Source organism: Chondrus crispus, genomic scaffold, assembly GCF_000350225.1.
Source record: "Chondrus crispus Stackhouse genomic scaffold, scaffold_154, whole genome shotgun sequence".
Classification (NCBI taxonomy): domain Eukaryota; phylum Rhodophyta; class Florideophyceae; order Gigartinales; family Gigartinaceae; genus Chondrus; species Chondrus crispus.
The window spans coordinates 129,128-152,164 of NW_005179022.1; the positions used below are offsets into that span (position 1 = coordinate 129,128).

General features: G+C 54.0%; 3 protein-coding genes; 2 read left to right on the plus strand and 1 right to left on the minus strand.

Annotated features, from left to right (window-relative positions):
• Nucleotides 1-6,259: 6,259 nt before the first annotated feature.
• Nucleotides 6,260-7,468, plus strand: CHC_T00002733001 (hypothetical protein). Its single transcript, XM_005713824.1, has one exon. It carries the CDS (start codon nucleotides 6,260-6,262, stop codon nucleotides 7,466-7,468), a length of 1,209 nt encoding a protein of 402 aa, XP_005713881.1.
• Nucleotides 7,469-17,281: 9,813 nt separating this feature from the next.
• Nucleotides 17,282-18,458, plus strand: CHC_T00002734001 (hypothetical protein). XM_005713825.1 is given in 2 exon segments: nucleotides 17,282-18,388; nucleotides 18,389-18,458. The coding sequence occupies 1 exon segment, from the start codon at nucleotides 17,282-17,284 to the stop codon at nucleotides 18,386-18,388; it is 1,107 nt and encodes a 368-aa protein (XP_005713882.1). The 3' UTR covers nucleotides 18,389-18,458.
• A 41-nt stretch (nucleotides 18,459-18,499) lies between these two features.
• On the minus strand, nucleotides 18,500-18,883 carry CHC_T00002735001 (hypothetical protein). Its single transcript, XM_005713826.1, has one exon. The coding sequence runs from the start codon at nucleotides 18,881-18,883 to the stop codon at nucleotides 18,500-18,502; it is 384 nt and encodes a 127-aa protein (XP_005713883.1).
• Nucleotides 18,884-23,037: the final 4,154 nt, after the last annotated feature.

A 23,037-nucleotide genomic window follows, 5' to 3' on the forward strand; every position in this document is an offset into this window, starting at 1 on the left:
ACCCTCTTCCCCTTGATCCCCCTCCAACACCTTGTCCATCACCAACATGTCGACCCCCGACCCTCGAGCACGACCTCCTCCTCTCCTCCCTCACCCCCGGACCCGACCTTCACCTCACAAAACATCCATCCCACCAACCTCCTTGACATCACCCAATATCACACGCCAACCCGCTCTTCCTGGCATATTCACCCACCTCTTCATATAACAATCTCTCATCCAAAAACCATGGAATGATTTTCCTAGCGCTCCACGACATCAATTGCCCTCTTCACTTGCGTCGTGAATCGCATTCCCGCGCGGTGGCTTGCCTTCCGATTCCCAACCTGTACGACACGAAGGTACTGTAACTTTACAGCACATACGTACAGCTTGTCGCCCCGCCACCGCCGCCTCTCGCCGCCTCCCGAAAATTTAGGCCAAAAAGGAGGGTGGCTACAGCTCACCGGGGGACATGTGCATTGCTGGACAGGCGAGGCTGGCTTGATTCCCCACACCGACGCCGCCGTCCGGTGTTAAAATTGGACAAATTTAATGAGGGTGGGATTTCACATGAGACCGCACGTTGCGCACGGGCGGGCCTGTGCCGCACGCGTAACACGCTCCCACACACCTTTGCTGAAATGTCCATGCGGCGGGACAAGACGAGCATGGCGACACGGCCCTCAGTATAATTCCAATAATTTTTTCAACCAATACATTCATGCCAAATGTCCAGGTGCTCGGGTGCTGGCACCGCGAACTCTTCGTTAGGAATGGCCCTTACACCCCCGGGATCAATGGCGCGTCTCCCGTCTCCCGTCTCAGTGGCGGCCTTCCCAAATGGTGGATTTTTGATCCGCAAGCTCGTCAACCGTCCTCATCGTCGCCGTCAACAGGTGTCGTCCCCCGCTCTCCCTCCCCATTTTCATTCGCATCTCAGCCCCTCCATTTCACAATGGCCTTCCTCTTCCCTCCCCGTCCACCGCCCCCCTTTCATCTGGGCACATTTCCCAGCCCCTCCCCTCAAGGCCCCTCTCCCGCACTCCCCATCCGTCGTCGTTGCACCCTCACCCCCGCTTTCACCATCTCCAACCCCTTCAGAAACCCCGATGGAAACACATTCCTGGGCCGCGTCCACGTCCTTGAGCGCAAAAAAATACCCCTCTCCGTCATCGACTCAGCGTTTGCACCCATCGCCAAACAGAATGTCAACCGCAAGCAAGTCGACGCCGCCATCGACGTCTGCAATAACTGGTTTACAGAAAACGGCTACCCGTGCTCCCGCCTCTCCATCGTCACTTACCCTTCGATTTTCAACCGCACGCTCGCCCTTTACTCCATTGAGCCCCGCCTGCACGCCATCCGTCTTGTCGCGGTCGACAGCAACGGCAAACCCGTCGAGGACGCCTCCGTCGTCACAAGAGTCGACCTGATCACCCGCGTCCTCGGCATGAAGCGGGACGACATTTTTAGATGGACCGCAGAGGGCTTCGCTTCCCTTATGGCCCTCGGTATTTTCGAGTCTGCAGACGTTCAAGTTAAATCCGTTTCCGCCGAGCGCGTCGAGCTTGTGCTTAACGTCAAAGAACGCCGGACTTGCCGCGTGGAACCGGGCGCTGGTATCACTTCCGACGGGCGCATGTACGGGGACGTCTCCTTTCTAGACAACAACTTTCGCGGAAAAGCCCAACGCATCCGCATCGAGTGGCAAAAGCGCTTGGACTCCCCCCGCGCCGCGGGCTGTGTCGCATTTGAAGATATGCGCATTGGCGCCAGAATCCCCTTCTCATACAAGATTCGTCCGTTCCGCGATGCCAATTCTTCCAGGGGGGTGCCGGCTACCCGCTCCATCGGCCTACGCAGACCATCAGGCGATGATAAAGTTACTCGTCGCGGGATTGAGACCCCGCTCAGGTATGAGAAGGATCGCGACGGCGCCATGCTGGAGCTTGGCGTACAGGCCGGGTAGTGGCAACTGGTTGCTGTTGCTCAACTCGGTCGCGGAGAGCGTCCAGGCGAACCCGTCAGAACGTGCCACGCCAGATACGTCCATTTTTCAAACCGTCCTGCAAAGCAGTATCGCACACATGACGCGCTTCCCCATCGATTGTCCTCGGTCTGGGCATATGCTCAACGTGGAGAGCTCAATCGGGAAGACATTTAATGAGGCTGGCACGATGTTTCGCAAGACAGTTGTCCGGCTGGCACAATACGTGGGGGTGGGGCCATACGCTTCTATTGCGGCAGGTCTCAATTTGGGGATCGGGTCGGATAATCTACCCTGGCATGAGCAGAAATCGCTGGGGGGTGTCATGAATGTGCGCGGTTATGACCATGGAGAGCTGGGACGGTACAAGTCGTTTTGGGACGGGGCGACTTGAGCTTAGGGTACCGTTGACGCGCGGTGCTCTCCCGGGGGCAGTTCCAGAAGATGATGAGAGCGAAAACGAAAAGGACGGAAAGCAAAGCGACACCAGTGCCGGCAAGGACATCGATAAATCTGCTACTCAACAAAAGACGAGTGGCACTAAGGGAGGCAGCGAAAAGACCCCGGCCGTCCAAAACGACAAGGGGGCTAATGCAGAGAGTGAAGACAACACCTGTGTATCGAAACACGTGAATGATGCCCCAGCGAATCGATCTGGAAAGGTGATCTCACCCGGTTTGCTGGACAGCTTGCCGGCGTTAGTGGGTGTTCTGTTTGGGGATATTGCCGTCTCTAATGAACAGATACGAGAACCGATTGGGATGAGCTACGGAGTCGGTGTTCGCATTGGAGGCATAATCACGATGAACTGGACAAGGACGATGGACGGGAGAAAATCGCGACTCCATTCTGGGTTGATCGATAAAAGTCTATAAAGGTAGCAGTGCGATCTTGCCAGTTAAGAATTAAGTATAAATCTCCGGAATCATCCCACATGACAAGAGCTAGTTCTCGTACTATCGCTTGCGTTCTTGTTGCCAACGGTAAACGGCAGGCGCTCCTGTCGTAGAATTCGCTCGTCTTTCCAACACACGACGCCCCTTGCTCAGCAGAGCCTTCTCCAAGGCCATGTCCTTCAGCACCGTCCTCAATTTTCCGTGTCGCTCCTGCCGCTGTTGCAATTCCTTGTACGCTTTCTTCGTCGACCTTAGCGTTGCTCGATGCCCTCCACCACTATGTAAGGAGCCCGTCCCTTTCCGCTCACTCAGCTCCTTTTCTAGCCCCGCCATCTCCTCTTCATCATCCACAAACATGACATGCGTCCTGGGGACGCCCGAAGCCGCCGCTACACCATGCAGACTCTTCTTCAGCCTGTGGACTCTCCTACCTTCCATTGCGCATTTCATTCCCACATATCCACTATATGCACCACGACGCCCCTCGAAAAGCTGCGCCGCGAGCTGCGCACGTGCCACCGCGGCGGACACACCGGCTGCCCTTCACTCCGTCAAAACTTTTCGGTCATGCATGCAGATCATTTTCGAAAATATGACAAATGATTTGCACGCGTCATGCATTCTTATTGGCTTGTCTTCGTCGTTTTCTGTACCCCCACCGTTTTCCATCTGGTAAATTTACCAGGAGAAGGATCGCCGGAACCCCATCCTTCCGATGGAACCAGATGCCCCGCCTTCCCCTGAACTAGCGCCCGAAGTTGATAACATCTACCACGAGGGAGTCCTGTACAATGTCTACAATGTCCTCACATTTAAGAACAAGCGCTTTTATGGCATCGCGTACGAGTCTGCCGAGCGGTAGTACTAGGTCGACTTTTCCGTCCGCAAGTGACGTTTTGTCAGCGCAAAGAGCGATGCGATTGAGGAAGATCCCCCGTTAAGGAAGCATCGGGTGCTTGCAGCCGGGCACGTTGGTGAAGAGGGCTACAATGGGAAGTGGGGCACGTTGCGAAAGGGGGCTGTAGGGCTGTAGTTGGAGGAGCGGGATCTGAAGACTACGGGTCGGTGGCATGAATCTTCACTAAGGGGAGCCGTGGGGAATTATGCGTTTGCAGCTCTACGTGTACACGTTTAAGTGTCGGGTATCACGTTCAAGTGTCGGGTGTCGGGTATAAAAGGGCTGGAAATTTACTACTGGCGACCGCCAGTAAGGTCGGTAGTCGCCGCATGCAAAGGCGGGGCGACGGAGAATAGGGATAAGCACATACACGACGTGTCCGTTCCGTGTAATATACGAGGGACTGGAGCTGCTTCGGAAGTTATGACTATTAAAGTGGCGCAGACGCGGAATGTGGAGGAGGCGGCGCTGGGCTTTGATATTATCGAGTGCGTAGAGTTGAGGGAGGTAGTTTGAGAGGTGGACGGGAAAGAAGAAGTGTTGGAAAGGGTGGTGCGGTGGAAAGGGCGGAAGAATATTGGGATAGTAATGCCGCGCGAGCAGACGGCGACGATGAAGCGACGCCTGGGCTAGCTAGAGAGAGATGAGAGAGATAGAGAGGGTTTTCATTAAAGGAGGCGGGGAGGACTTTGTTGGTTGGTGTGGGCAGTTGGAATGGGGTGAAGAGAGATGGAGGTGGGAATGCGTCATAGAACGGGCGGGAGCATCTCTCAAGGAGACGCGTTTTCACGCGTGCCGTGCCACGTGCGCTCTTCTGCGCCAAAAACGGGCCCTGTCCCTCCCCACGCGCACGCGCTGGATCCTGCGCGCCGTCTACGGCACTGTAAATTTACCCCTTTTGCATCCATTCAGTTGCACCCATCCCTCCTCTCTACGCGTTACGGACCCCCTGTTTTTGCCTTCCCCCGCCCCCCAAACCCAGACGCCTACCCAAAACCATCCCACCTCCCCTTTGTTTTCTGTCCCCTCTTACCCCCAAACCCTCCCGATGTCCACCGCCGCCTCCAAGCGCGGCCGCCGCCACGTCTACACCATGCACGACCCAGCCGCAGCCGCCGCCCCTGCCGATCCCACCGCCCCCTCTAACTCCCGCCGCGGCCGGCACATCACGCCGCAGCCACCCATGCCCGTCGCCCCGGCCGACGGCCCCGCCTACGAGGCGCCCGCGGCCACACGCGTCTCGCGCACGGGCATGGTCGGGCGCATCGCCGCGGCGGCCGTCATCTCGGCATCTCAGCGGCACCTGCCGCGCCCGCCGTCGACGCTCGAGCCGTTGCCACCGCACCAGAGACTGCCCTATAACTATGAAGTGTGCGGCACATGCAGCACATCTGAGATCGGATCTTGTCTTGAGCACAACATTTGGCACTTTAAATTCAACGTAATGTATAGAGGCTTTACCCTTCTAACCAATTTCCATTAACTCGAAATTAGTACAGGAGAACACAACATATTAGTCTGTTCTTTTCGGTAGGGGTGGCTGTTCACAGCAGCGTTCTGACAACGTTACGCAGCAACGCTTATACTAATCCAGAGCAGCGTTCTGACCACGTGGCGCAGCAACGTTTATGAAGCTCATCAGAAATTATAATGTTAATCAGTGGTACGCAAAAGTAAAGCACGAAAACAAGGTTGGAAATTGATACGAATGTTATGTTGAATCAGAATATAAATATTTGGGGTCAAAAATAATGTACAAATACGATGGTGGGGACCACTGATTTTCAGTGATCCTGTGTATTCTGACCACGTAGTGCTGCCCACATCATATCTGATGTGGTGGACCGTGACTGCTCTCAAGACCTAGTATAGAGAGAGTGGGAAACGGATAGAGATGGGATAGAGATGGGATGAGTTAAAGGTTTAGGGATGGAAACATGGTTGTAGCTTGTTGGGGCGAAAACGGGGTACGTCGTCCCGTGTCTTACCCGTGTGTGTTTTTTTTGTTATGTGTCTCCCCTCGGCCGTTCAGGACGACCGAAAACCACCGCATTTATACTCTTTTTGCGCGCGGTCTACAATTACTAACTTAAACTTCCAATTACTTACACCGGTCCCAACCACGTGTCACACAACCTCCCACTTAGGCGGGGCCACGGGCCCCGGCCACTCCGATTTTGCTTTTGATTTTGATTTTTCTTCACCCTCCAGCCTACATCAGCACAGACCTGGGGCTCGGACCCCCTTCCCTTTTCGTGGTATCTGCCGTCACTCTCCGTTCGCCTTTCTCGCTCCATCCCAGCCTCGTTTTAGCTCTTCCGGCCTCCTGCTTCCTGCGCTGCTTAACTCTCGCGGCTCTTTCGCGTTGGCTCCTTGGTCCTCGTCGTAGCTTAGACCTCCTGTTTCCCAAGAAATCGAGGGGCACGCAGGTGGGGTTTCAGTCCCTGCTTGCCCTCTTTAAAGAGGGCCAATTGGCCCCCCTCATAGCGTAATACAATGGTGAGGACCAAGCAGACAGCGGCGAAGGGCACGGGAGGTACGCGTCCGCGGAAGCAGCTCGCTCTGAAAGCTGCACGCGTCTCCAGCCGCGGCCATTTAATGTTCGAGCTCTCATCTCGAACAGATGTAGCCAAGGTTTCCAAGACGGGCTCTATATTCCGCATTTGGGTGGCCAGCGGGCATCGCCGTTACGCAACAGAACAAGAGTTCAAAAGCCTTCTAGGAGATCATATTACCGCCCTGCTCCACGGCAAGCAAGGTGAAGAGGTTTCTCTCGAAGAGATATGGCGTCTTGGTCTCACAGAGTCGTTGTCGGACACAAACCAGTACTGTCTTATAGGCGACGGTGAGTGGAATATTGAGTCCATCTATCTCGACGTTGACAACACGTACTATGGCGGCGACGCCGCAACCTACCTTCCTGACCGTATTTTGCTCTACACTCTAGCAATTTCCGGAACCGGGAATAGTACAACTCACAAGATTGTTGATGATCTCTTCCAGTTTGGTGGGAGAGATCGAATTAGTGGCTTCTTAAGCATTGACCGTTTTTGCACCGATCAAAAGGGTAGGAATCTGAAGATGATCCATGGTCGTTCCAGGGCGGTCAATCCTCGGACTCCGATCTACCGCGTTTCCACACACGGGACCGTGCGGTTCGGAGATAATAGTGACATGTGCATCTCCGCCGCCGTCTGCAACGGTCTCCAACTACTAGGGTCCCCGAACCTTGCCGTCAAGTACTGGGATCTTTTAGTCTGCAATAGCCTCCTCTTTGAGTGGACCGGCTCTCCGTCGCGTCGAATCCGATATTTCCATGACGCTGCAAAACACCTTAATCAAGATGAAGTCACTCTCCGCGGGTCGGGTCTTCGTATTCCATCTCTCGGACTCCTCTTGAGGCTCGACCCGGGTGTCTATGTCGCGACTTTAGAAGGCTTGCCCCACATAATGCACAGCATCTGCGTCTCGACCATACATTCCATTTTACTTGATTGTATGGAGGGGTTTCCGCTTCGGTTCTGCGCCGGCGCGGTCAAGGTATGCGTTGGAGCCAACGAGATCTTCGCTGGCGTCTCCGAACTGCGCCAAGTTCTCGTCGTCACCCCTTCCAAGAAGAAACGGAGCAGAATTGGACGCGTAAGTAGCCGCAGAGCACACAAGAAAGCCGCGATTCGGGGTTCGGGAATTTCCATTCAGCACTAGAGGTCATTGGTGATTCCCATTGTCTCCATGACCCACTCTCTATCTACTCGTAGCAAGTAATCAGCACTTCATATGCATTTCACTATCTTTCAATTCAAAGCCTAAAAATCCCTAGTCATTTGCCTCACAGCAGGTGCGACGGTTGCCTCTTGTAGAGGACCAGCCTTCTGGCATGTATCTCCCCTCTGGAGCAGCGTCGATGCGGCGACACTAGGGTGTACCGCGGATGGCGCGCACGAGCAACTGGGCATGGGCCATAGAACTTCGACAAGGCGATAGGCCATTTCTGCATGGGCCCGAGGGCGGCCCCTTTTGCGACCAACACTTCGTCGCTCACATTAAAAGTTGCTTCGCGACCGTCTGTTAATGTGGTTGCAGCTCTGCGTCCGATTATTCTTGTTGCCCGCATGGCCCTGGCTTGCAGGAGTTCCATTTCCCGGTGGCGGATCTCAGAGACTCCGAAGAGAGGCTCTTGGTCTCCAGGCGCCATCCTGCGCAACACCCCATAGAGCAGCTCGAGCGGGGACAATCCCACCGCCATACTCCTGCGATGGTATCCATATAGGACTTGACGTAAAGCATCGTCCCACTCAACAATTGCAGGCGAGGCACCGAGAATCATCTTACGGACTGCTCTCTTCAATGTGCCGACCATCCGCTCTGCCCGTCCGTTCGACATAGGCGCATAGGCGAGCACTGTCTTCCACTTATTCCCGTTTCGTGCCATGAAGGCATTCAGGACCGACGCTGTGAAACAAGTAGCGTTGTCCGAGACAACGACACGTGGTAACCCAAAACAGTGGATTATCTCTTCTTTCACGAACTTCAGCACCTCCTCTGCCGTCGAAATGATGATGGCCTTCGTAAATGGCCAGCCAGTCAGGTGCTCCACGGCAATAAGGATGTACCTCCCTCCAGAGGGCGTACGAGGCAATGGTCCCGCAAAATCGATAGAGTATGTATCAAATAATGAAGTCATGAGAAATCGAAGGGTGGTCTTGTACTTCGGAATTGGTGTGGCTTTCTGACAACCGTCACAACCCCGAACGTAGTCGTTCACGTCTCAGTGGACAGCAGGCCACCAATATCGGTCCAAGACAAATCTCTTCGTCGTTTGCAGATCCCAATGGCCTATTTCATCGTGAAAGGCTCTAACGATCCTTCTGCGAGCCCCTATAGGCGGGATAGCGCGTAATCCATTGTTGGTCCTACGGAACAGTTGTCCATTACAAGCCATGGAACGTTTGGCGCTTCGGCGGTTGAGGCGACGTTGACGAACATCCACTTCCCTTATATCAATACCCCCGAGATACCTTGAAATGTCAATAAGATGGGGTTCCCACTCCATTTGCACCTCTAGAGGATCCGAAACACTGCAGAAAAGATCTCCCTCGTCGTCAGAGTCGACTCCATCCTCGCCCTTGGCTTTCAGGCGGGACAGGAAGTCAGCTGCACCGTTCTTTTCTCTCGGGCGGTACTTAATTTCGAATTCGTATTCTGCTAGGAAGTCTATCCACCTTTCCAACCTCCCGTGAATGTCTTTCTTCTTAAAGGCATACTGCAGGGCTTGGTGGCCTGTTATTAGCGTGAACTTCTGTGTTGAAAGCAGGTAAACTCGGAACTTCTTCAAAGCGAAGATCACAGCCAGGGCCTCTCGTTCACAGGCGGAATACTTCCTCTCGGCTGACGTCATCGTGCGACTTGCGTACTGGATCGGGTGGACTTTCCTGTCCTCTTTTTGTTGGGCCATAAAAGCTCCGACGGCGACCGAGGATGCATCAGTCTCCACGACAAAAGGTTGTTCGAAGTCCGGAAACGCCAAGACTGGCCGGGAGGTTGACTTGAGCTTAAGCTTCTCGAATGCCTCCTGCATCTCCGCCGTTCACTTAAAAGTCCGTTTAGTAGACGTGGCCTCATGTAACGGAGCAGAGATCTCGGCGAACTTAGGAATGAAGCGGCGGTAGTATCCCGCCAGACCACGGAAGCTACGAAGCCCTGTCGCATTGGACGGCTCCTTCTCCCTCTTAATGGCGCTGACCTTTTCGGGGTCCACTTTGACGCCATCTCCGGTGACTATGTGTCCAAGCAGTCGCATTTGCGACTGTGCGAAGCTGCATTTTGAGATCTTAAGCTTCAGCCCGCACGTAGCAATCACCTTGCAGACTTCACGTAAGTGTGAAGTGTGCTCTTCAACGGACTTCGAGAAGACGACTACGTCGTCTAAGTAAACTCTCACGAAGCTAAGCCTTTGGAAAAGCTGGTCCATCATCCTTTGGAATGTAGAGGGGGCGTTGATTAACCCGAACGCCATCACCTCGAACTGAAACGTCCCAAAACGGCAGACGAAAGTCGTCTTCTCTTTGCAGTTCTCAGCCATCCGGACTTGCCAATACCCCAAGAACAAGTCAAGCGTTGTGAAGACCGAGCTCCCCTCTAAATCATCGAAGATCTCCTCGATCTTTGACAAGGGCCAACGATCGGCTTTCAGTTTGCGATTGAGGGTGCGGTAATCTACACAGAACCTGGGTTTTCTGTCTTTCTTCGATGCGATAACGATAGGAAAGGACCAGGCCGAAATGGAGGGGGATATTATTCCCGCCTCCAGCATCTTACGGAGCTCCTCACGTACCACTTCATTGTGGCGTGGCGGAAGCCTACGTGCAGCGTGGATAATGGGGCATGGATCTTCTAGCTCAAACGAGTGAGACACCGAAACATCTGCCGGTCTTAAATCGTCGAGGGACCAAGCTACGATCCCTGAGTTCTGGATAGAATTCACAATGCTCTCCCTGGCCTCGAAAGCCAGGTGGCGCATGTCTCTCCGAAAAGGGCTACTTGAAGCCGTTCCGGGCCTTCTTCGTCTACTCTGCCATCTCCTTTCGCGTTTTCCGAGTCGGACTTTTGGCCCTCTTTCGCTAGATCAGGCAGACCATCCATTTCATTATCGGCTCCATCCGGTAGCTTGGTGAGTCCTAAATCAGGTTCAAATTGTGGCCGGTCAAGAGTCGCCGAGACGAATTCATTGTCGCTTGTCGTAGACGAGACAGGTACAGCCTCAGAGTCAGAGGTGAAATCCTCACTATCAGTTGAGGCTGCACTCCGTGAAACGTGTTCCACATCCATGTTGAGGCCTAGTCTGGTGGTATCCTCACCTACTGTCATCTGCACATGTTGCTTACCAAGATCGACGCATGCCTGTAGTCCCTCAAGGGTCGGAAGCCCTATGATCAGGTCGAACGGCGTTCCTTTCACGACTACGAAGTCCAACTTCACGATAAGTTCACCAAACGATGTTGGTATCTGATGAAGCGATCCCAAGCAGGGCGCATTAGCACCATCTGCCACCATGATATGCTTCTCAGTCGGTTGCGGGGAGAGGCAAAGCTTAGACGCCAACTTTGGCGAGATTATGTTCGGTACGGCCCCAGAATCTAACAGGGCTTGAGCTTTCGTCCCATAAACCTTCACAGTTACCAGCCGCAGCCTTCGAGACTTCGTATCGGCGTGGCCTGCGAAAGCACGACCACGGACTCTTTGTTTCGCAAACAAGCGGCCTATCTCCTTCTTCGCCACTTCCGCATCGCCGCGAACAAGCTGTCCGAAAGGGAGTCTGGAAGATGCGTTTGCAAGCTCCGAAACGACATTATACTTCCTCACATACTCCTGGAGTGATGTTTTTCTGGTCACTTTCTTCGCTTTCTTCCTCTGGTGGGACCTCCTTGGCCCCGCCTGACGTAGCAGAGCCCCTCTTTTGCATCTCAAATGGTACGGGCGGGTTCAGAAGCCTGGGAATGGACACCTCCTCCCGCGTTTTGTGCTGCTTGGGAAGAAGTTCCCCGTCTGCGTTTCTCTTAGTGACGGCCACGACTTCTCCGTCGTTCGCCTCGTCAATATAGGTGACCTGGTCATTCCCTGCACCTTCTATCGCAGGTGCTGTGGACTGAGTCGTGGCTCTTACCCTCGGCAGTGCCGTTCTAAGCCTGGTCCAGCACGTCTCCTTTTCATGACCAAGCTTCCAACAATTCGAACAACGAGTGTCTCGGCGCGGATTAGAAGGGCATTGGCTGGCTCCATGCCCCGGTTCACTGCAGAATGAGCAGGTTCGGACCTGGCCACCTTGATCTGCTGTCTGATTCTTCTTTACCAACAAAGAAAGTTCTGCCAGCCGTTCTGCTAGCACCTCCACTTTCTTTTCGATCTTGTCCGGCTCCTGGCGTCTTTCCGGTCTCTGTAGAATGCCCTTAGGCGCCGGAGGCTGAGGTTGCCTAGCATTGTGTGCAACCATAAAGGCTTTGCGGCCTGACACGAAGTCCTTAACGGCCTTCTTGAGCGCCCCGTACGAGGTAGGTGCCCTATAGAAGACGAACTGTGACACGTCGGTGTGCTCCATGACCGCGTTCCGGAGTAGTCCGAACTTGGCTTCGGGGTTGAACGCTGCTTTATCGAAGCGGTGAACCATCACGTTTAACGACGCGAGCACGTCGTTGCCGTCCAACCTACTCGCGACTGCGAGCCTGATGTTTTCTTCCGGTTCAGGGACTGACTCGAAAAGGTCGAGCAATGCCTTCTTGACGGCTTGGTAGTCGCTGGCCGCCTCGTTCAGTCCACCGTCTTGGCTGTACGTTTCATAGTAGTAGTCGAAAGCCTCCCCTTGCAGGTAGCACAGTAGCTCTCCGGCTTTGTCTTCGTCGGACTTGCCTTTCATTACGACGTTTTCGTAGAGAAAGAAGAACTTGGAGACATCCGCCTCGTGCTTACCATCGAACACCAGGGAAGCGGGACCCGCCTGACTGTTGGCGTCGGCCCTCCACAAGAGTACCATGTTAGGGCGAAAACGGGGTACGTCGTCCCGTGTCTTACCCGTGTGTGTTTTTTTGTGATGTGTCTCCCTCGGCCGTACAGGACAACGGAAAACCACCACGTTTATACTCTTTTTGCGCGCGGTCTACAATTACTAACTTAAACTTCCAATTACATACACCGGTCCCAACCACGTGTCACGTAACGCATGCAGTAATCGAGGATATGCAGAAACCGAGCATGCAGTTAGCGAGGATCCACTAGATATTCTCGGCGAATGCGACCTTCGTGCGCAAAGACTGACAAAAAGCACAAAGACTCAGTCATTACCGAAAACGGCAGATTCCTACACACATATGAAGAAATTTGAAATTTATTCAGCACTTGTTATGAGAGGGTGTGTACCCCTTTTGTACTTGTTGATTACAGTAATACTGCACGAATACTCATATCCTACTGTAGCACGGAATCATAACGATCACTGTCCCGATCAAGAGCATACAGCTCCAGACCAAGACGGCGGCGGCGCTTCGCACGAAATTTCTCCTGCGCACGCCTCCTTTTCATGACAGTCTCCTCTCCAATCGCATACTGTCGTTTTTTGATCTGGTTATGACGGTCCATCAGCAGCCCGCAGCGGATGCCACTTGATAGAAGATTTATAAGACTGATACACATCCTAAAAATCTTATCATAGCTCTTTTCCGCCCACCTGTACTTGCTTTATAGGATATTCCAATTTATGCGCAGTCTCCGGAAAAAATTCTCCACAATAATACGATCTGAAGAAATCTTCTTGTTTTGCGCCTCATCATGTATCGACAAGTGTCCATTAATTAGCTTGCGTCTCGGAATATTGGACCGTAAAAATTCACCTGATCCTTGATAGCCTTTGTCAGCCAGTAGACCCCAGCTATTATCATACTTGTCACACAGAATTCAAACATCAGCAATGTGCAGTTCTCCGTCTTTCTTGCTCATAGCCTCGGTATGAAACTCCTCCATCTTTCTCATAATATCAATGTCAGCCACTGACCCTGGATAATGATCGGAACATCCAATTGCCTGACCGTTTGGCAGAACCGATACCTCCACCTTGTAACCATAAAGCTTATGTTTACCGCTGAAATACTTTTTACCTTCCTCCATAGTTCCACATGGCCTATACGCTTGCTGAAGAGTGACGTCGGTGGCATAGCGGCAAAATTGAAACGTCTTGAACGTTTGCTGCCTTTCAATGATCCTCTTCATAGTCCAGGATTCGCCCAGACTTAGAACCAGAGCTTCATAAAGTTTCTCGTTAACGACGTCGATAAATTTCATAACGGTGCGCTCGAATGTAGGACTGCTTACTCCGAAGAGCCTTCCGAGGTAGTCCCACTGCTCGCCGTGCCTGAGTGCTGTTAGCACGAACATCAACACATCTTTGCCACTAAATTTTTACTTCCGTCCTCGACCGACGTTCCAAGACTTTCTAACATAATCTTGCAGCAGAAGCCACAGTTTACCAAAGTCATTTACATCAAAATTTTTCATTTGGATGACTGCCTCAGAACCTCCTGTGTTGTAAAATTTATCAAACACAGGGGAGCTGGAGGCACATTCCTCGTCTGAGTCTTCTTTTAGGGCGTCGATGTCATATTCATATATGATTGCCTCGCGCTCAACGGCGGCGTCGGCGAGTAGCCTCAAGGCATTGTTTGCGTCAATGTTCTCTGCGAAAGCATCATTTGCAGAAGGAACACGAGCCCCTGAACGGTTGGGGGATCTCGGCATATTGAGAGAGGAACTGTAAAACGGAAGGCGGTTGAGCAGGGTGCTGGTGAGTGTTTGCTCGATAGGTGTGTAATTGCTATGTGAATTGAGTACAGTATGTATCTTGATTGTGGTTGTCGCTGTCATACGCAAAAGGGCGGGGTTCAGTAAAAAAAATTGAATATCTTGCATTTCGATATGATTTATGATAACGGGTACTCTTTTGCGCAACATCTCAGTCTTTACGCAAAGAGAAGGTTTGTTTCGTGATGGAAAGGATTCATAGTGATTCGATCATTATCTCTACAGTTTAGGGTTTACGCAATAGGATTTCTGTAACGGATATGACTAAAATTTCACAAACCAAAATTACAGCTAGGGGGGTTGGTCATGAGTACAATCGAGCATATACGCAAAGTAGAACGTGAGCAACTGCATAGGAGTACTAGCATCGATAGCATTCACCCGCCAAGTGATGGCAAGAGGACGTCAGCGTGACCATTCCGTGACCCTTGCCACAGCAAGGGCAATGAAATGGAGGGCAGCCTTGCGTGTATTGATGGCACGACGTCATCTACCTTCACCTTCTTCAACAAGTGTTGTTTTGATGCACTGTATCAAACGCTGTATGTCCGGGCAAAGTGAGCTCTTCCGCTTCTCTGAACGTTCTAACCGCATCTCTCTTTCCTCCTTTTCGTTTAACTTCAATGCTTTAACAGATGCATGTTGCCTCTTTCTCTTCAGATTCCGCAAGCAAGATGTAATCCGAATGGTGACGGCAGTTGCATGGGAAAGGGGAATTACTACCAGGAATCGCTACGTATGCTCCCCGCTTCTCGTAACATGTGTCTTACTTCGACGTCTGACCACACCTGCACGCTGGCGCGACATGGAGATGCTGTTCGGGAAGCATGGAGGGCAACTGTCAGAGATATTTTGGGAGGGAATGGAAAGTTGCTTGGAAGCTCGTCAACATTTAATACTCTCAGACATAGATTCTATTTTCTTTACTGAAAAGGCCGAGCTATACGCATGTGCCATCAAAAATAAATGTGAAGCATTGGACAACTGCACAGGCTTCATTGCTGGTACACTTATTGCGATTGCTCGGCCGAGTAGAGGGGAGGTGCAGAACGTAGCGTACAATGGTCACAAGCGCAAGCATGCATTAAAATACCAAGCCATCACATCACCGGATGGCTTGGTTCTACATGCTGCTGGACCAATTGAGGGAAGGAGGCATGAATGGACGCTCTACTGCCGGAGTGGAGTGGATGAGTCCTTACCGCTAGTTATGTTCGTAGGAGGGAAGCAGTACTGCATGTATGGGGACTCCGGATACAACCTGCGCCCATTTCTAGAAGTACCGTATCAAGGCTCCAACCTAAGCGCTCACCAACGCGCATTCAACGGTGCTATGTCTAAGAGAAGAGTGACGGTGGAGTGGTATTTCAAGGAAGTGAAGCTGTACTGGTCGACTATGGACTACAAGAGAAAGATGAAGACGGGAGAGTCGCCTGTTGGAGCTCTATATATCGCCGCTATGCTGCTTACGAACTTCAGAAATTGCGTGTATCCGAACTCCATCTCCCAATACTTTCTCTGCGCACCTCTCACCCTGGAAGACTACCTCGACCACAAACAACAATAAAGTTTTTACTCTTCCGAGTCCTCAACATGTCCTCACTTATCGTTCGCCTGCGCTTCGCGCAAAGTCCGCGTGCTGCAGGCCGCGAAGCGAGCGTACTTCGTCCGCAGCCCCGCAGGAAGCCCTGCGCGAGCAGCGCCAGGGCGTTTGGAGGTACAAAAAACGGCACTTTTACTAGTAAAGGAGGCGCAAAAGGGCTGAATTTATTGTTTTTGTGACAAGTACTGTAGAGCTACTTATTAGTCTGCATGAAGGCACTCATCATCATCTTGAACTTTTCAAGCTCGAGTTCGTGTTGCGCGATGCGTTCTTCTCTTCTTAACTCGCGCTACTTCTGGCGTTCCATTTGTTCCATCTCAACGCGCTCGCGTTCCAGCACTAGACGCTCTTTTTCTATTGCAAGACGAGCCATGTCGGCATCGCGCAATGCCATGCCAAAGCTTTCCAGATCGGCCTGGAACGCGCCGGAGGCGCATTCTACTGACTGTCGGCGCTTCTTTCGAGAGCTCAGTTGGCCTTCTTCTTCTCCGTTAGCCTCTCGGTCTTCTTCTTCGGTTCCTTCCTCGCTGTCGGAGCGCTTACGCGTCAGCGAACAAGCCACGAGGTCCTTTCCAATTCTAACTTTCCTAGCCTCTCTCTCTTCTTGAGCAGCCGCCACCGCCTTCTTCTCCTTTTCCATGTCGTTTCGCGCTTCTCCCATCATCCCCAGCAGCTCGTCGAGCTCTCCGATTTCCCCGCCAACCCCCAACAGTCTTCTATCCGCAGCGTCCCGTCGCTCAAAAGCGCCTTGGATTTTCTTGTAGCGGTCCTGGACGATCTTGGCAGTGACCGTCTGGGACAGATTCCTGTTCAGGTTTGCCCGCGTCGCCCGCCTCGGCGAATCTCTTCTGGATTTCCCCATACCCGGAAACGTGTGCCTTAGCGGCAGATACTTCACGTGCGAGTATGAGGTCTTCCTCCGGCGTAAACTTTGGTCGCCGGCCTCCTTTTTTGTGGGGGGAGGGATCAAGCGCGCAATTGGCATCGCTGCGCTCAGGGGTGGGGGTGTTGGGGATGGTGAGGTCGAGGGTAGGGGAGAGAGGTGGTGAAGAGGGGATAACGTTCGCCATGATGTGAGTAAAGGTGGTTACAACGTCACTCTAGAACTCAGGTCTACATAAAAGGTGATGAAGGTACCCGCCAAATTTATACCACGTCTAACACGTGTGTTCGAAACGGTTACAGAAACGATTTCACTATGCACTCACATTTCACGAATTTTTGTCACATCCGTTTGTGAAATCTGACTAACTGTAATGTTTGTTAGTCATATGTTAGTCATATGTTGCAGAAATGCGCTTGCGTAAACCCTCTAGTATGCACGTATTTGTCGAAAAGGCCTACTAGGCCTTTTCGACAAATACTGTACCCAATTACCAATTGCCTCTCTGTTGCCCAATTGGGGCTCATACTGTGCACTCCTACGCCAGGCAGGCAGACAGAGAAACTACAAGGTCGCAGGCCTGTACCAGTCGGGACAGGAGCCGTGGTCCAGGGATAGCAAGGATCAGCAATCCCGTACACTTGTACAGCCTCCCGCTCGCCGTCCGTCCACGTGCGCTCCCCATCCAATGCCTCCCACCAGCTCTCTCCCACAAGCGATCCAGTCCCTCTACGACGACTCTCGCGCCCTGTGGCTGCCACACCGCGTCGCGGAATACACGACGCCAGGCTCTGCGGTGCCGTTCCTGCGGGACCACGTAGCGCCATCCGTGCCATGCGTGTGGCGCGGGGCAGCGTCGCACTGGCCGGCGGTAGGTCTCTGGGGGGGCCACGACTTTGCGCACCTGCGCCGCACCGTGGGGCACAAGGAAGTCGACGTCGCACTAACACCTGACGGGCGCGCAGACGCGGTAGTGCACGCGCTTGACGCGCGCGGGCGCCCGTTCCGCGCCTTCGCAGCGCCGCAGGTGGAGCGGCAGCGGGTGTCGGAGCTGCTGTCGTCGCTGCGAGTGGGGCCGGGCGCGGGGGATGAGGCGGACGAGGCCGTGCCGTACTACTCGGCGCAGGACTCGAGCCTGACGCGCGAGCTAGGCGAGGTTGCATGCGACGTCGACGCGGGCACGGTGCGGTTCGCGGAGACGGCGTTCGGGGGCGCGGCGAGCGCGACGAACGTGTGGATCGGGGACGGGCGGAGCGTGACGACGACGCACGCGGACCCGTTCGAGAACGTGTACGCCGTGGTGAGCGGGTGCAAGACGTTCGAGCTGCGGCCGCCGTGCGACGCGGCGTGGCTGCCCAAGCCGCGGCTGCGGAACGTGCGATGGGGACGGGAGAGCGGGAGGTGGCGGACAAGGGAGGTGGAGGGGTGGACCGAGTGGGTGGATGAGGAGATGATCGATGAGCGGTGGGGCAAAGGCGTCGAGGTCGAGGTAAGGGCGGGGGACTTGTTGTACTTGCCGGCGCTGTGGTGTAAGTTGAGACAAAAGGGAAGTGGGCGACGCGGGAGAGGGTGCGAGGTGCTGACGAGTGTTTGCGGGGTTGTGCTGCGTTTGTGCGATAGTCCATCGCGTGCGGCAGACCGGGGTAACGATGGCCGTCAATTGGTGGTTCGAGATGTCGTTCGGGCGGGAGTGGATCCATCGGGAGCTGTGCGCAAGGCTGCGGCGGTGTGTGATGGAGGTGGAAGATGCAAACGATTGCGAAGGCGAAAGCGAAGAAGAAGAGGAGGAAAGTAGTAGATCGAGTTTACGGAGTTAGCAAGTGTTGAAAAGCCAATATTGCGGGGGCGGTGGATCCCCTAATCTAGCGACTATACAAGGATGAGCAGGGGCGAAACTCCCGTGCCATCAGTCATGATAATGGCACACCAGAGCGGCTTCCGGGGTGCAGTAGACTGGGGCGGACGGGTCGACGCCCTTTGCTTGGTCGGTGGCGAGGAAGGCCTCGTAGTCTACGATGCAGAGCATGGCAGAGACGGAACCGTCTCCCGTCTGGGTCGGGTGGGACGGTGACGGCCACTCGCACACGAGGGCGCCGGCTGCCGTCTCGAAGACGGGGGCGTCCGGCAGGGCATTGCCCCGCGAGGTTTCCAGGCCCAAGAAGCGCTCGTAGTCGAGCACGGCGCGCGAAGGCGCCGGCGAGAGTATGGCGCGCGGCGGGCGACGGCTTACCGAGCGGGTAGCGGGGGCGGCACGGTGCGGGAGCGCGACGACGGGGAGGAAGGCGGCCATAGTGGGTTAGGGGGGGGGGGAGTGGGAGTGGAAGATATGGAGGTTGAAAACGCAGTTGTTGTTGGGGATGTGGGGGGAGGACGGAAGAGAGAGGGAAGGACTTAAGTAAAGGGATGCGAGACGGAGAAAAGAAAAGGTGAGGAGGAAAGGCGGTGAGCTGTTTCAGGGTTGTTGCGGACGTCGGGCGAGGTGCGGACGCAGACGGCGTTGATTGGGCGTATCAGAGGCGGGTGGTAGAAAAAGGAATCTTTTTTCCGACGCCGGGCCGTCTGGAAGCCCCGTAAGGCACCGCAGCAATTGCGAAATGGCGCCACACAGGCAACCCCATTCGCCATTGCACTAGCCGATTCACCCCCCGCTCGCCCTGCCGTGTCACACCAGAATCCCCATCACTCAACCAGCACATGCGCACACATGTGCGCCCCCAGTCAAAAAGGTTCGACAGCAGTCACCTCGTGTCATCCTGTACACCGGCGCTGTTTCCCTCTCCCTCCGTTGACGTCCTCTACACGTCACCGTTTCTTCTTTCTCTGCGACAGCACGTGTGTTCACAAGCAATCGCGCGTGCGTTACAACGACGCACTACTCATTCCCGCCCGTGAGCTCGCTCGTTGCCGCCTATGCAGCAGGCCTTCCATTTCTCCGGCCCCGTTTCTTCCTGCCCGCCTTCGCTCCTTTTGTACCACATGAAATCCTACGGCGAGGCGTCGGAAATTCGCCAGCGCGTAGCTCACAGCCGTCACCTCCATCACGCCGAACACAGGCGCCAGCACCACTTGCGCGTACAGAAGCGTCGCAAACCTCACTATCCCGAGTCTCCGTACGGAGAACGTCACGCAAAACCCGAACACATAGTTCCACACCGACGCCGCGGCCAGTAGCGGCAGCAGCCCGTAGTAGTAGTACCAGTTCATCCGCGACATCTCCGCGCTGCCGGACCCCATCAGCAGCCCCATCAGCAGCGCCACGTAAGTCAACGGCATTGTCGCCCACAGCGTTGTCAACACCCGCATCACGACGCTCAACCGCCACGGGATCCGCTTGCTACTCACCACGCGCAGCCCGCCCACGAGCCACCGCGCCCGCTGCTTGATGAAGTCCTTCAGCGTGAACGGGCTCTGCTCGAACATTAACGCGTCGATCCATGCAAACCGCACTCCACGCGACCGTGCAATCATCCCGAAAAACGCGTCCTCTGCAATGCTCCCTTCCACCCCATGGTCAAACGTCACGTTCTTCTCCACGCAATTGCATGCTACCACAAACGAACCGTGCATACCTACCCACACTTCCCCGCACTCGTACTGTATCCGATACCGTCCACAGTCGTCTGATACCCGTCCCGAGTCGGCAAGCGTTGTCACCCAGTTCGCATTATCTACGTCTCCGCCACCTGCCACAGTCGAGTCCGCCATCCCTCGTCCATACAGAATCGGACCTTGCCCGATTCGTGGCCACCTCTGTGTCTTAGCCACACAGGTAAGGTAACGTTCCCGCCCGCAATGCTGCATAATTGCACGAACCGTGTCCTCATCGAATCGCGTCTCCTCATCCAGATGTACAATCCAGTCCATTTCATCTGCTGGCGATGCCGTGATCGCATAATTTAACGCACGAGCCTTGTACAGCGCCCCTCCGTCTGCCTCGTACGATAAGGGTACAATAATCTCATACACTCCTGGGTCGTCAATCTCATCACTCAAATTCAACCCTTGATCCGTCACCACCTCGACCCTCCACATCCGTCTAGGGAGCCCGCTCTTCTTCAGCACTGCTGCCGCCCTCTTCGCATTTTCCCTCACTAATCTCGCGTTATCTCCCCTAGTCACATATCGAAAGTACAACGTGAAGTCCAGGTCTAGCTTCGTCTTATCCGTCATATCCGTCATATCCGTCTTGTCCGTCGTATCCACTACCAAACCAATCTCTTGCACACCTGCTTCTTCGTCAACAACTTTTCCTTGCTGCATCATTTCGGAGATTGTTGGCAGACGTTTCCAGATCGCTCGCGGAAACACCACTTGCCCGACAACGTTCAGAATCATTGTCGGCAGAGTCAGAAGCGACACCCATCGCACAACATCAACAACATTCGTTAAAAAGGTCGACCCAATACCAAACGTTCCGAGCAACCCTGCTGGTCCATCGTTAGTAGGGTTTTCATTGCAGCTATACATAGAATCCGGAAGCCAGCAAAACCACGATCCAAGCGACGCCTTTGCAATATGGTCCCCGAGTGGTAGGCTAAAATGAAACACAAACCATAAAAACAAAATCATCACGGCATAGTAAACCATCACCCGTGCAACTCGCTCCATGATCGAGCCTTCCCGTTTCGGCTTTCTTTCTTGCGGGGTTAAATAAAAAGCCTTTGCAATCCGCGCTAGCCAAGGCGAATGTACCAGCCTTCCATCCTCGGCTGCCTGCAAGAACCGCTCGTGCATCGCAATAAGAGTCGCTGCCAGCGGCTTTTGGATACCACAGTGGACCGCCACGCCTACGAGAAGCAGCACTGGCAAGTATACAAACATCGCTACACGGGAGCCCATAATCGTCGTGGGTGTGGCGAGCCGCTCCGCCGCACTTGCCACCACACTTGTTAGGTCATTAGTCCGACCGTGAACCCAGGGCCAGATGCTGAACCATTCGAATGGTTGCGGTGTGGGGGCGACGACCTCACTGGGGCCCGAGCACGCAAAGCGTCGAAAGGCTGAATACGCAACCCGAGCTGTGGTGCGCTTGTCGATAGGACAGACGGCAGCACCAAGCGAGCGCCAAACAGGAGCCGCAATCATGTATAAGGTTGTGCCGAAGCCTGAGAGGTGGTAGAGGAGGGGGGTATCAGTGTGATAAAGGCGGATTTGAGACGCCAAAACGGGATCGCGGTCCGCAGGCCGTGGGTGAAACTGTCCCGGACTCCATCTATAGAAAGAAAACGAGACACTGGTTTGCACCACAGCTGCATAAAACACGAGCAAGAGGCCATATATAAACGGATGAAAAACAAACGAATAGGCACCCTCGGCCGAATAGAGTTCAATTAGTGGGTAAAGTTGATAGCGAAGAATGAGCACGACGACAAGAGTTGACGTAACGACAAGGGAGGCCGAAATGCGGTCAAAAGATGGGTAAGGATTAGCGTTAGAAGGGCAAAATTTGGCAAGCTTGCAGAGACAGGTGGCCATGCCCAGGGCAAATGCAGGAATATGGGCGAAGAAAGGGAGATAGGCGAGTATGTCAACAAACATGATGGAACGTGTAGACTCGTCTGTGTTTGGGAGATGAGACAGCCAGAATGCCTGTAGCGAGGCAAGACATGTGATGACCGGGATGGTGAGCTGTACGTGACGGATATTGGCGGTATCATATCTTGGAAGGAGGTCGAGAAGAATGGGAAAGATGAGATAAGCCAGTGCGAGACATGGGAGCAAAGTGTAGGCGATGATGGGGGCATCATTGGGCGGAAAGGAAAGAGACGGGGAAACCCACGGAGTGAGGCCAGCGGCTGAGGCGAAAAAGCGCAGCAGAGGCTTGGTGGATGAGGAGAAGGCGAATGTGTGGACAAAAAGTGCGAGAAGGTAGAGAGGATAGAGGTGAGCGAAGTGGGAAGCATAGAATCGTGAGGCGGAAAACTGGTGATACTTGTGAGAGAGGGCGTGGGAGTAGGTGCTAGAATAGCCGCACAGGAAAACAAGAAAGGAGACTTGGATGGGGGCAAAGCGGGTCAGAAAGGGGAAGGTGGAGGTGGGGACGACTGCGACGATGAAGAGATGGACGGCGGAGAGCACACTGAAAACGAGGAGGACTGCCAGAGGAGGGAGAGGAGCTAAGGCAGGGGATGGGGGAGGCGTGAAAGAGGCGGGGAGAGGGTCCTTCGACGTCATGGGAGACGCCGAGACGAGGATGGATGCGATGAAAGGTCGGTGGCGGAGAGAAAGGAAAGCTAACGGGGGACGGGGGTGGGGATAAGGAGGCGGTAGGGCATGTAGATGCGGGTAGGAGACGATTTGCGCTTCAAATAGGATGGGATGGGGGGAAATGCCAAGTGGTGGACCAAAAGATGGATCGGGGGTTGGGAATTTTCGGTATGATGCGCAGGGTGCAATCAGCCGAAATCGTCATCCAGTTGCCCGCAGTTGCCCCCGCTGTTTCAG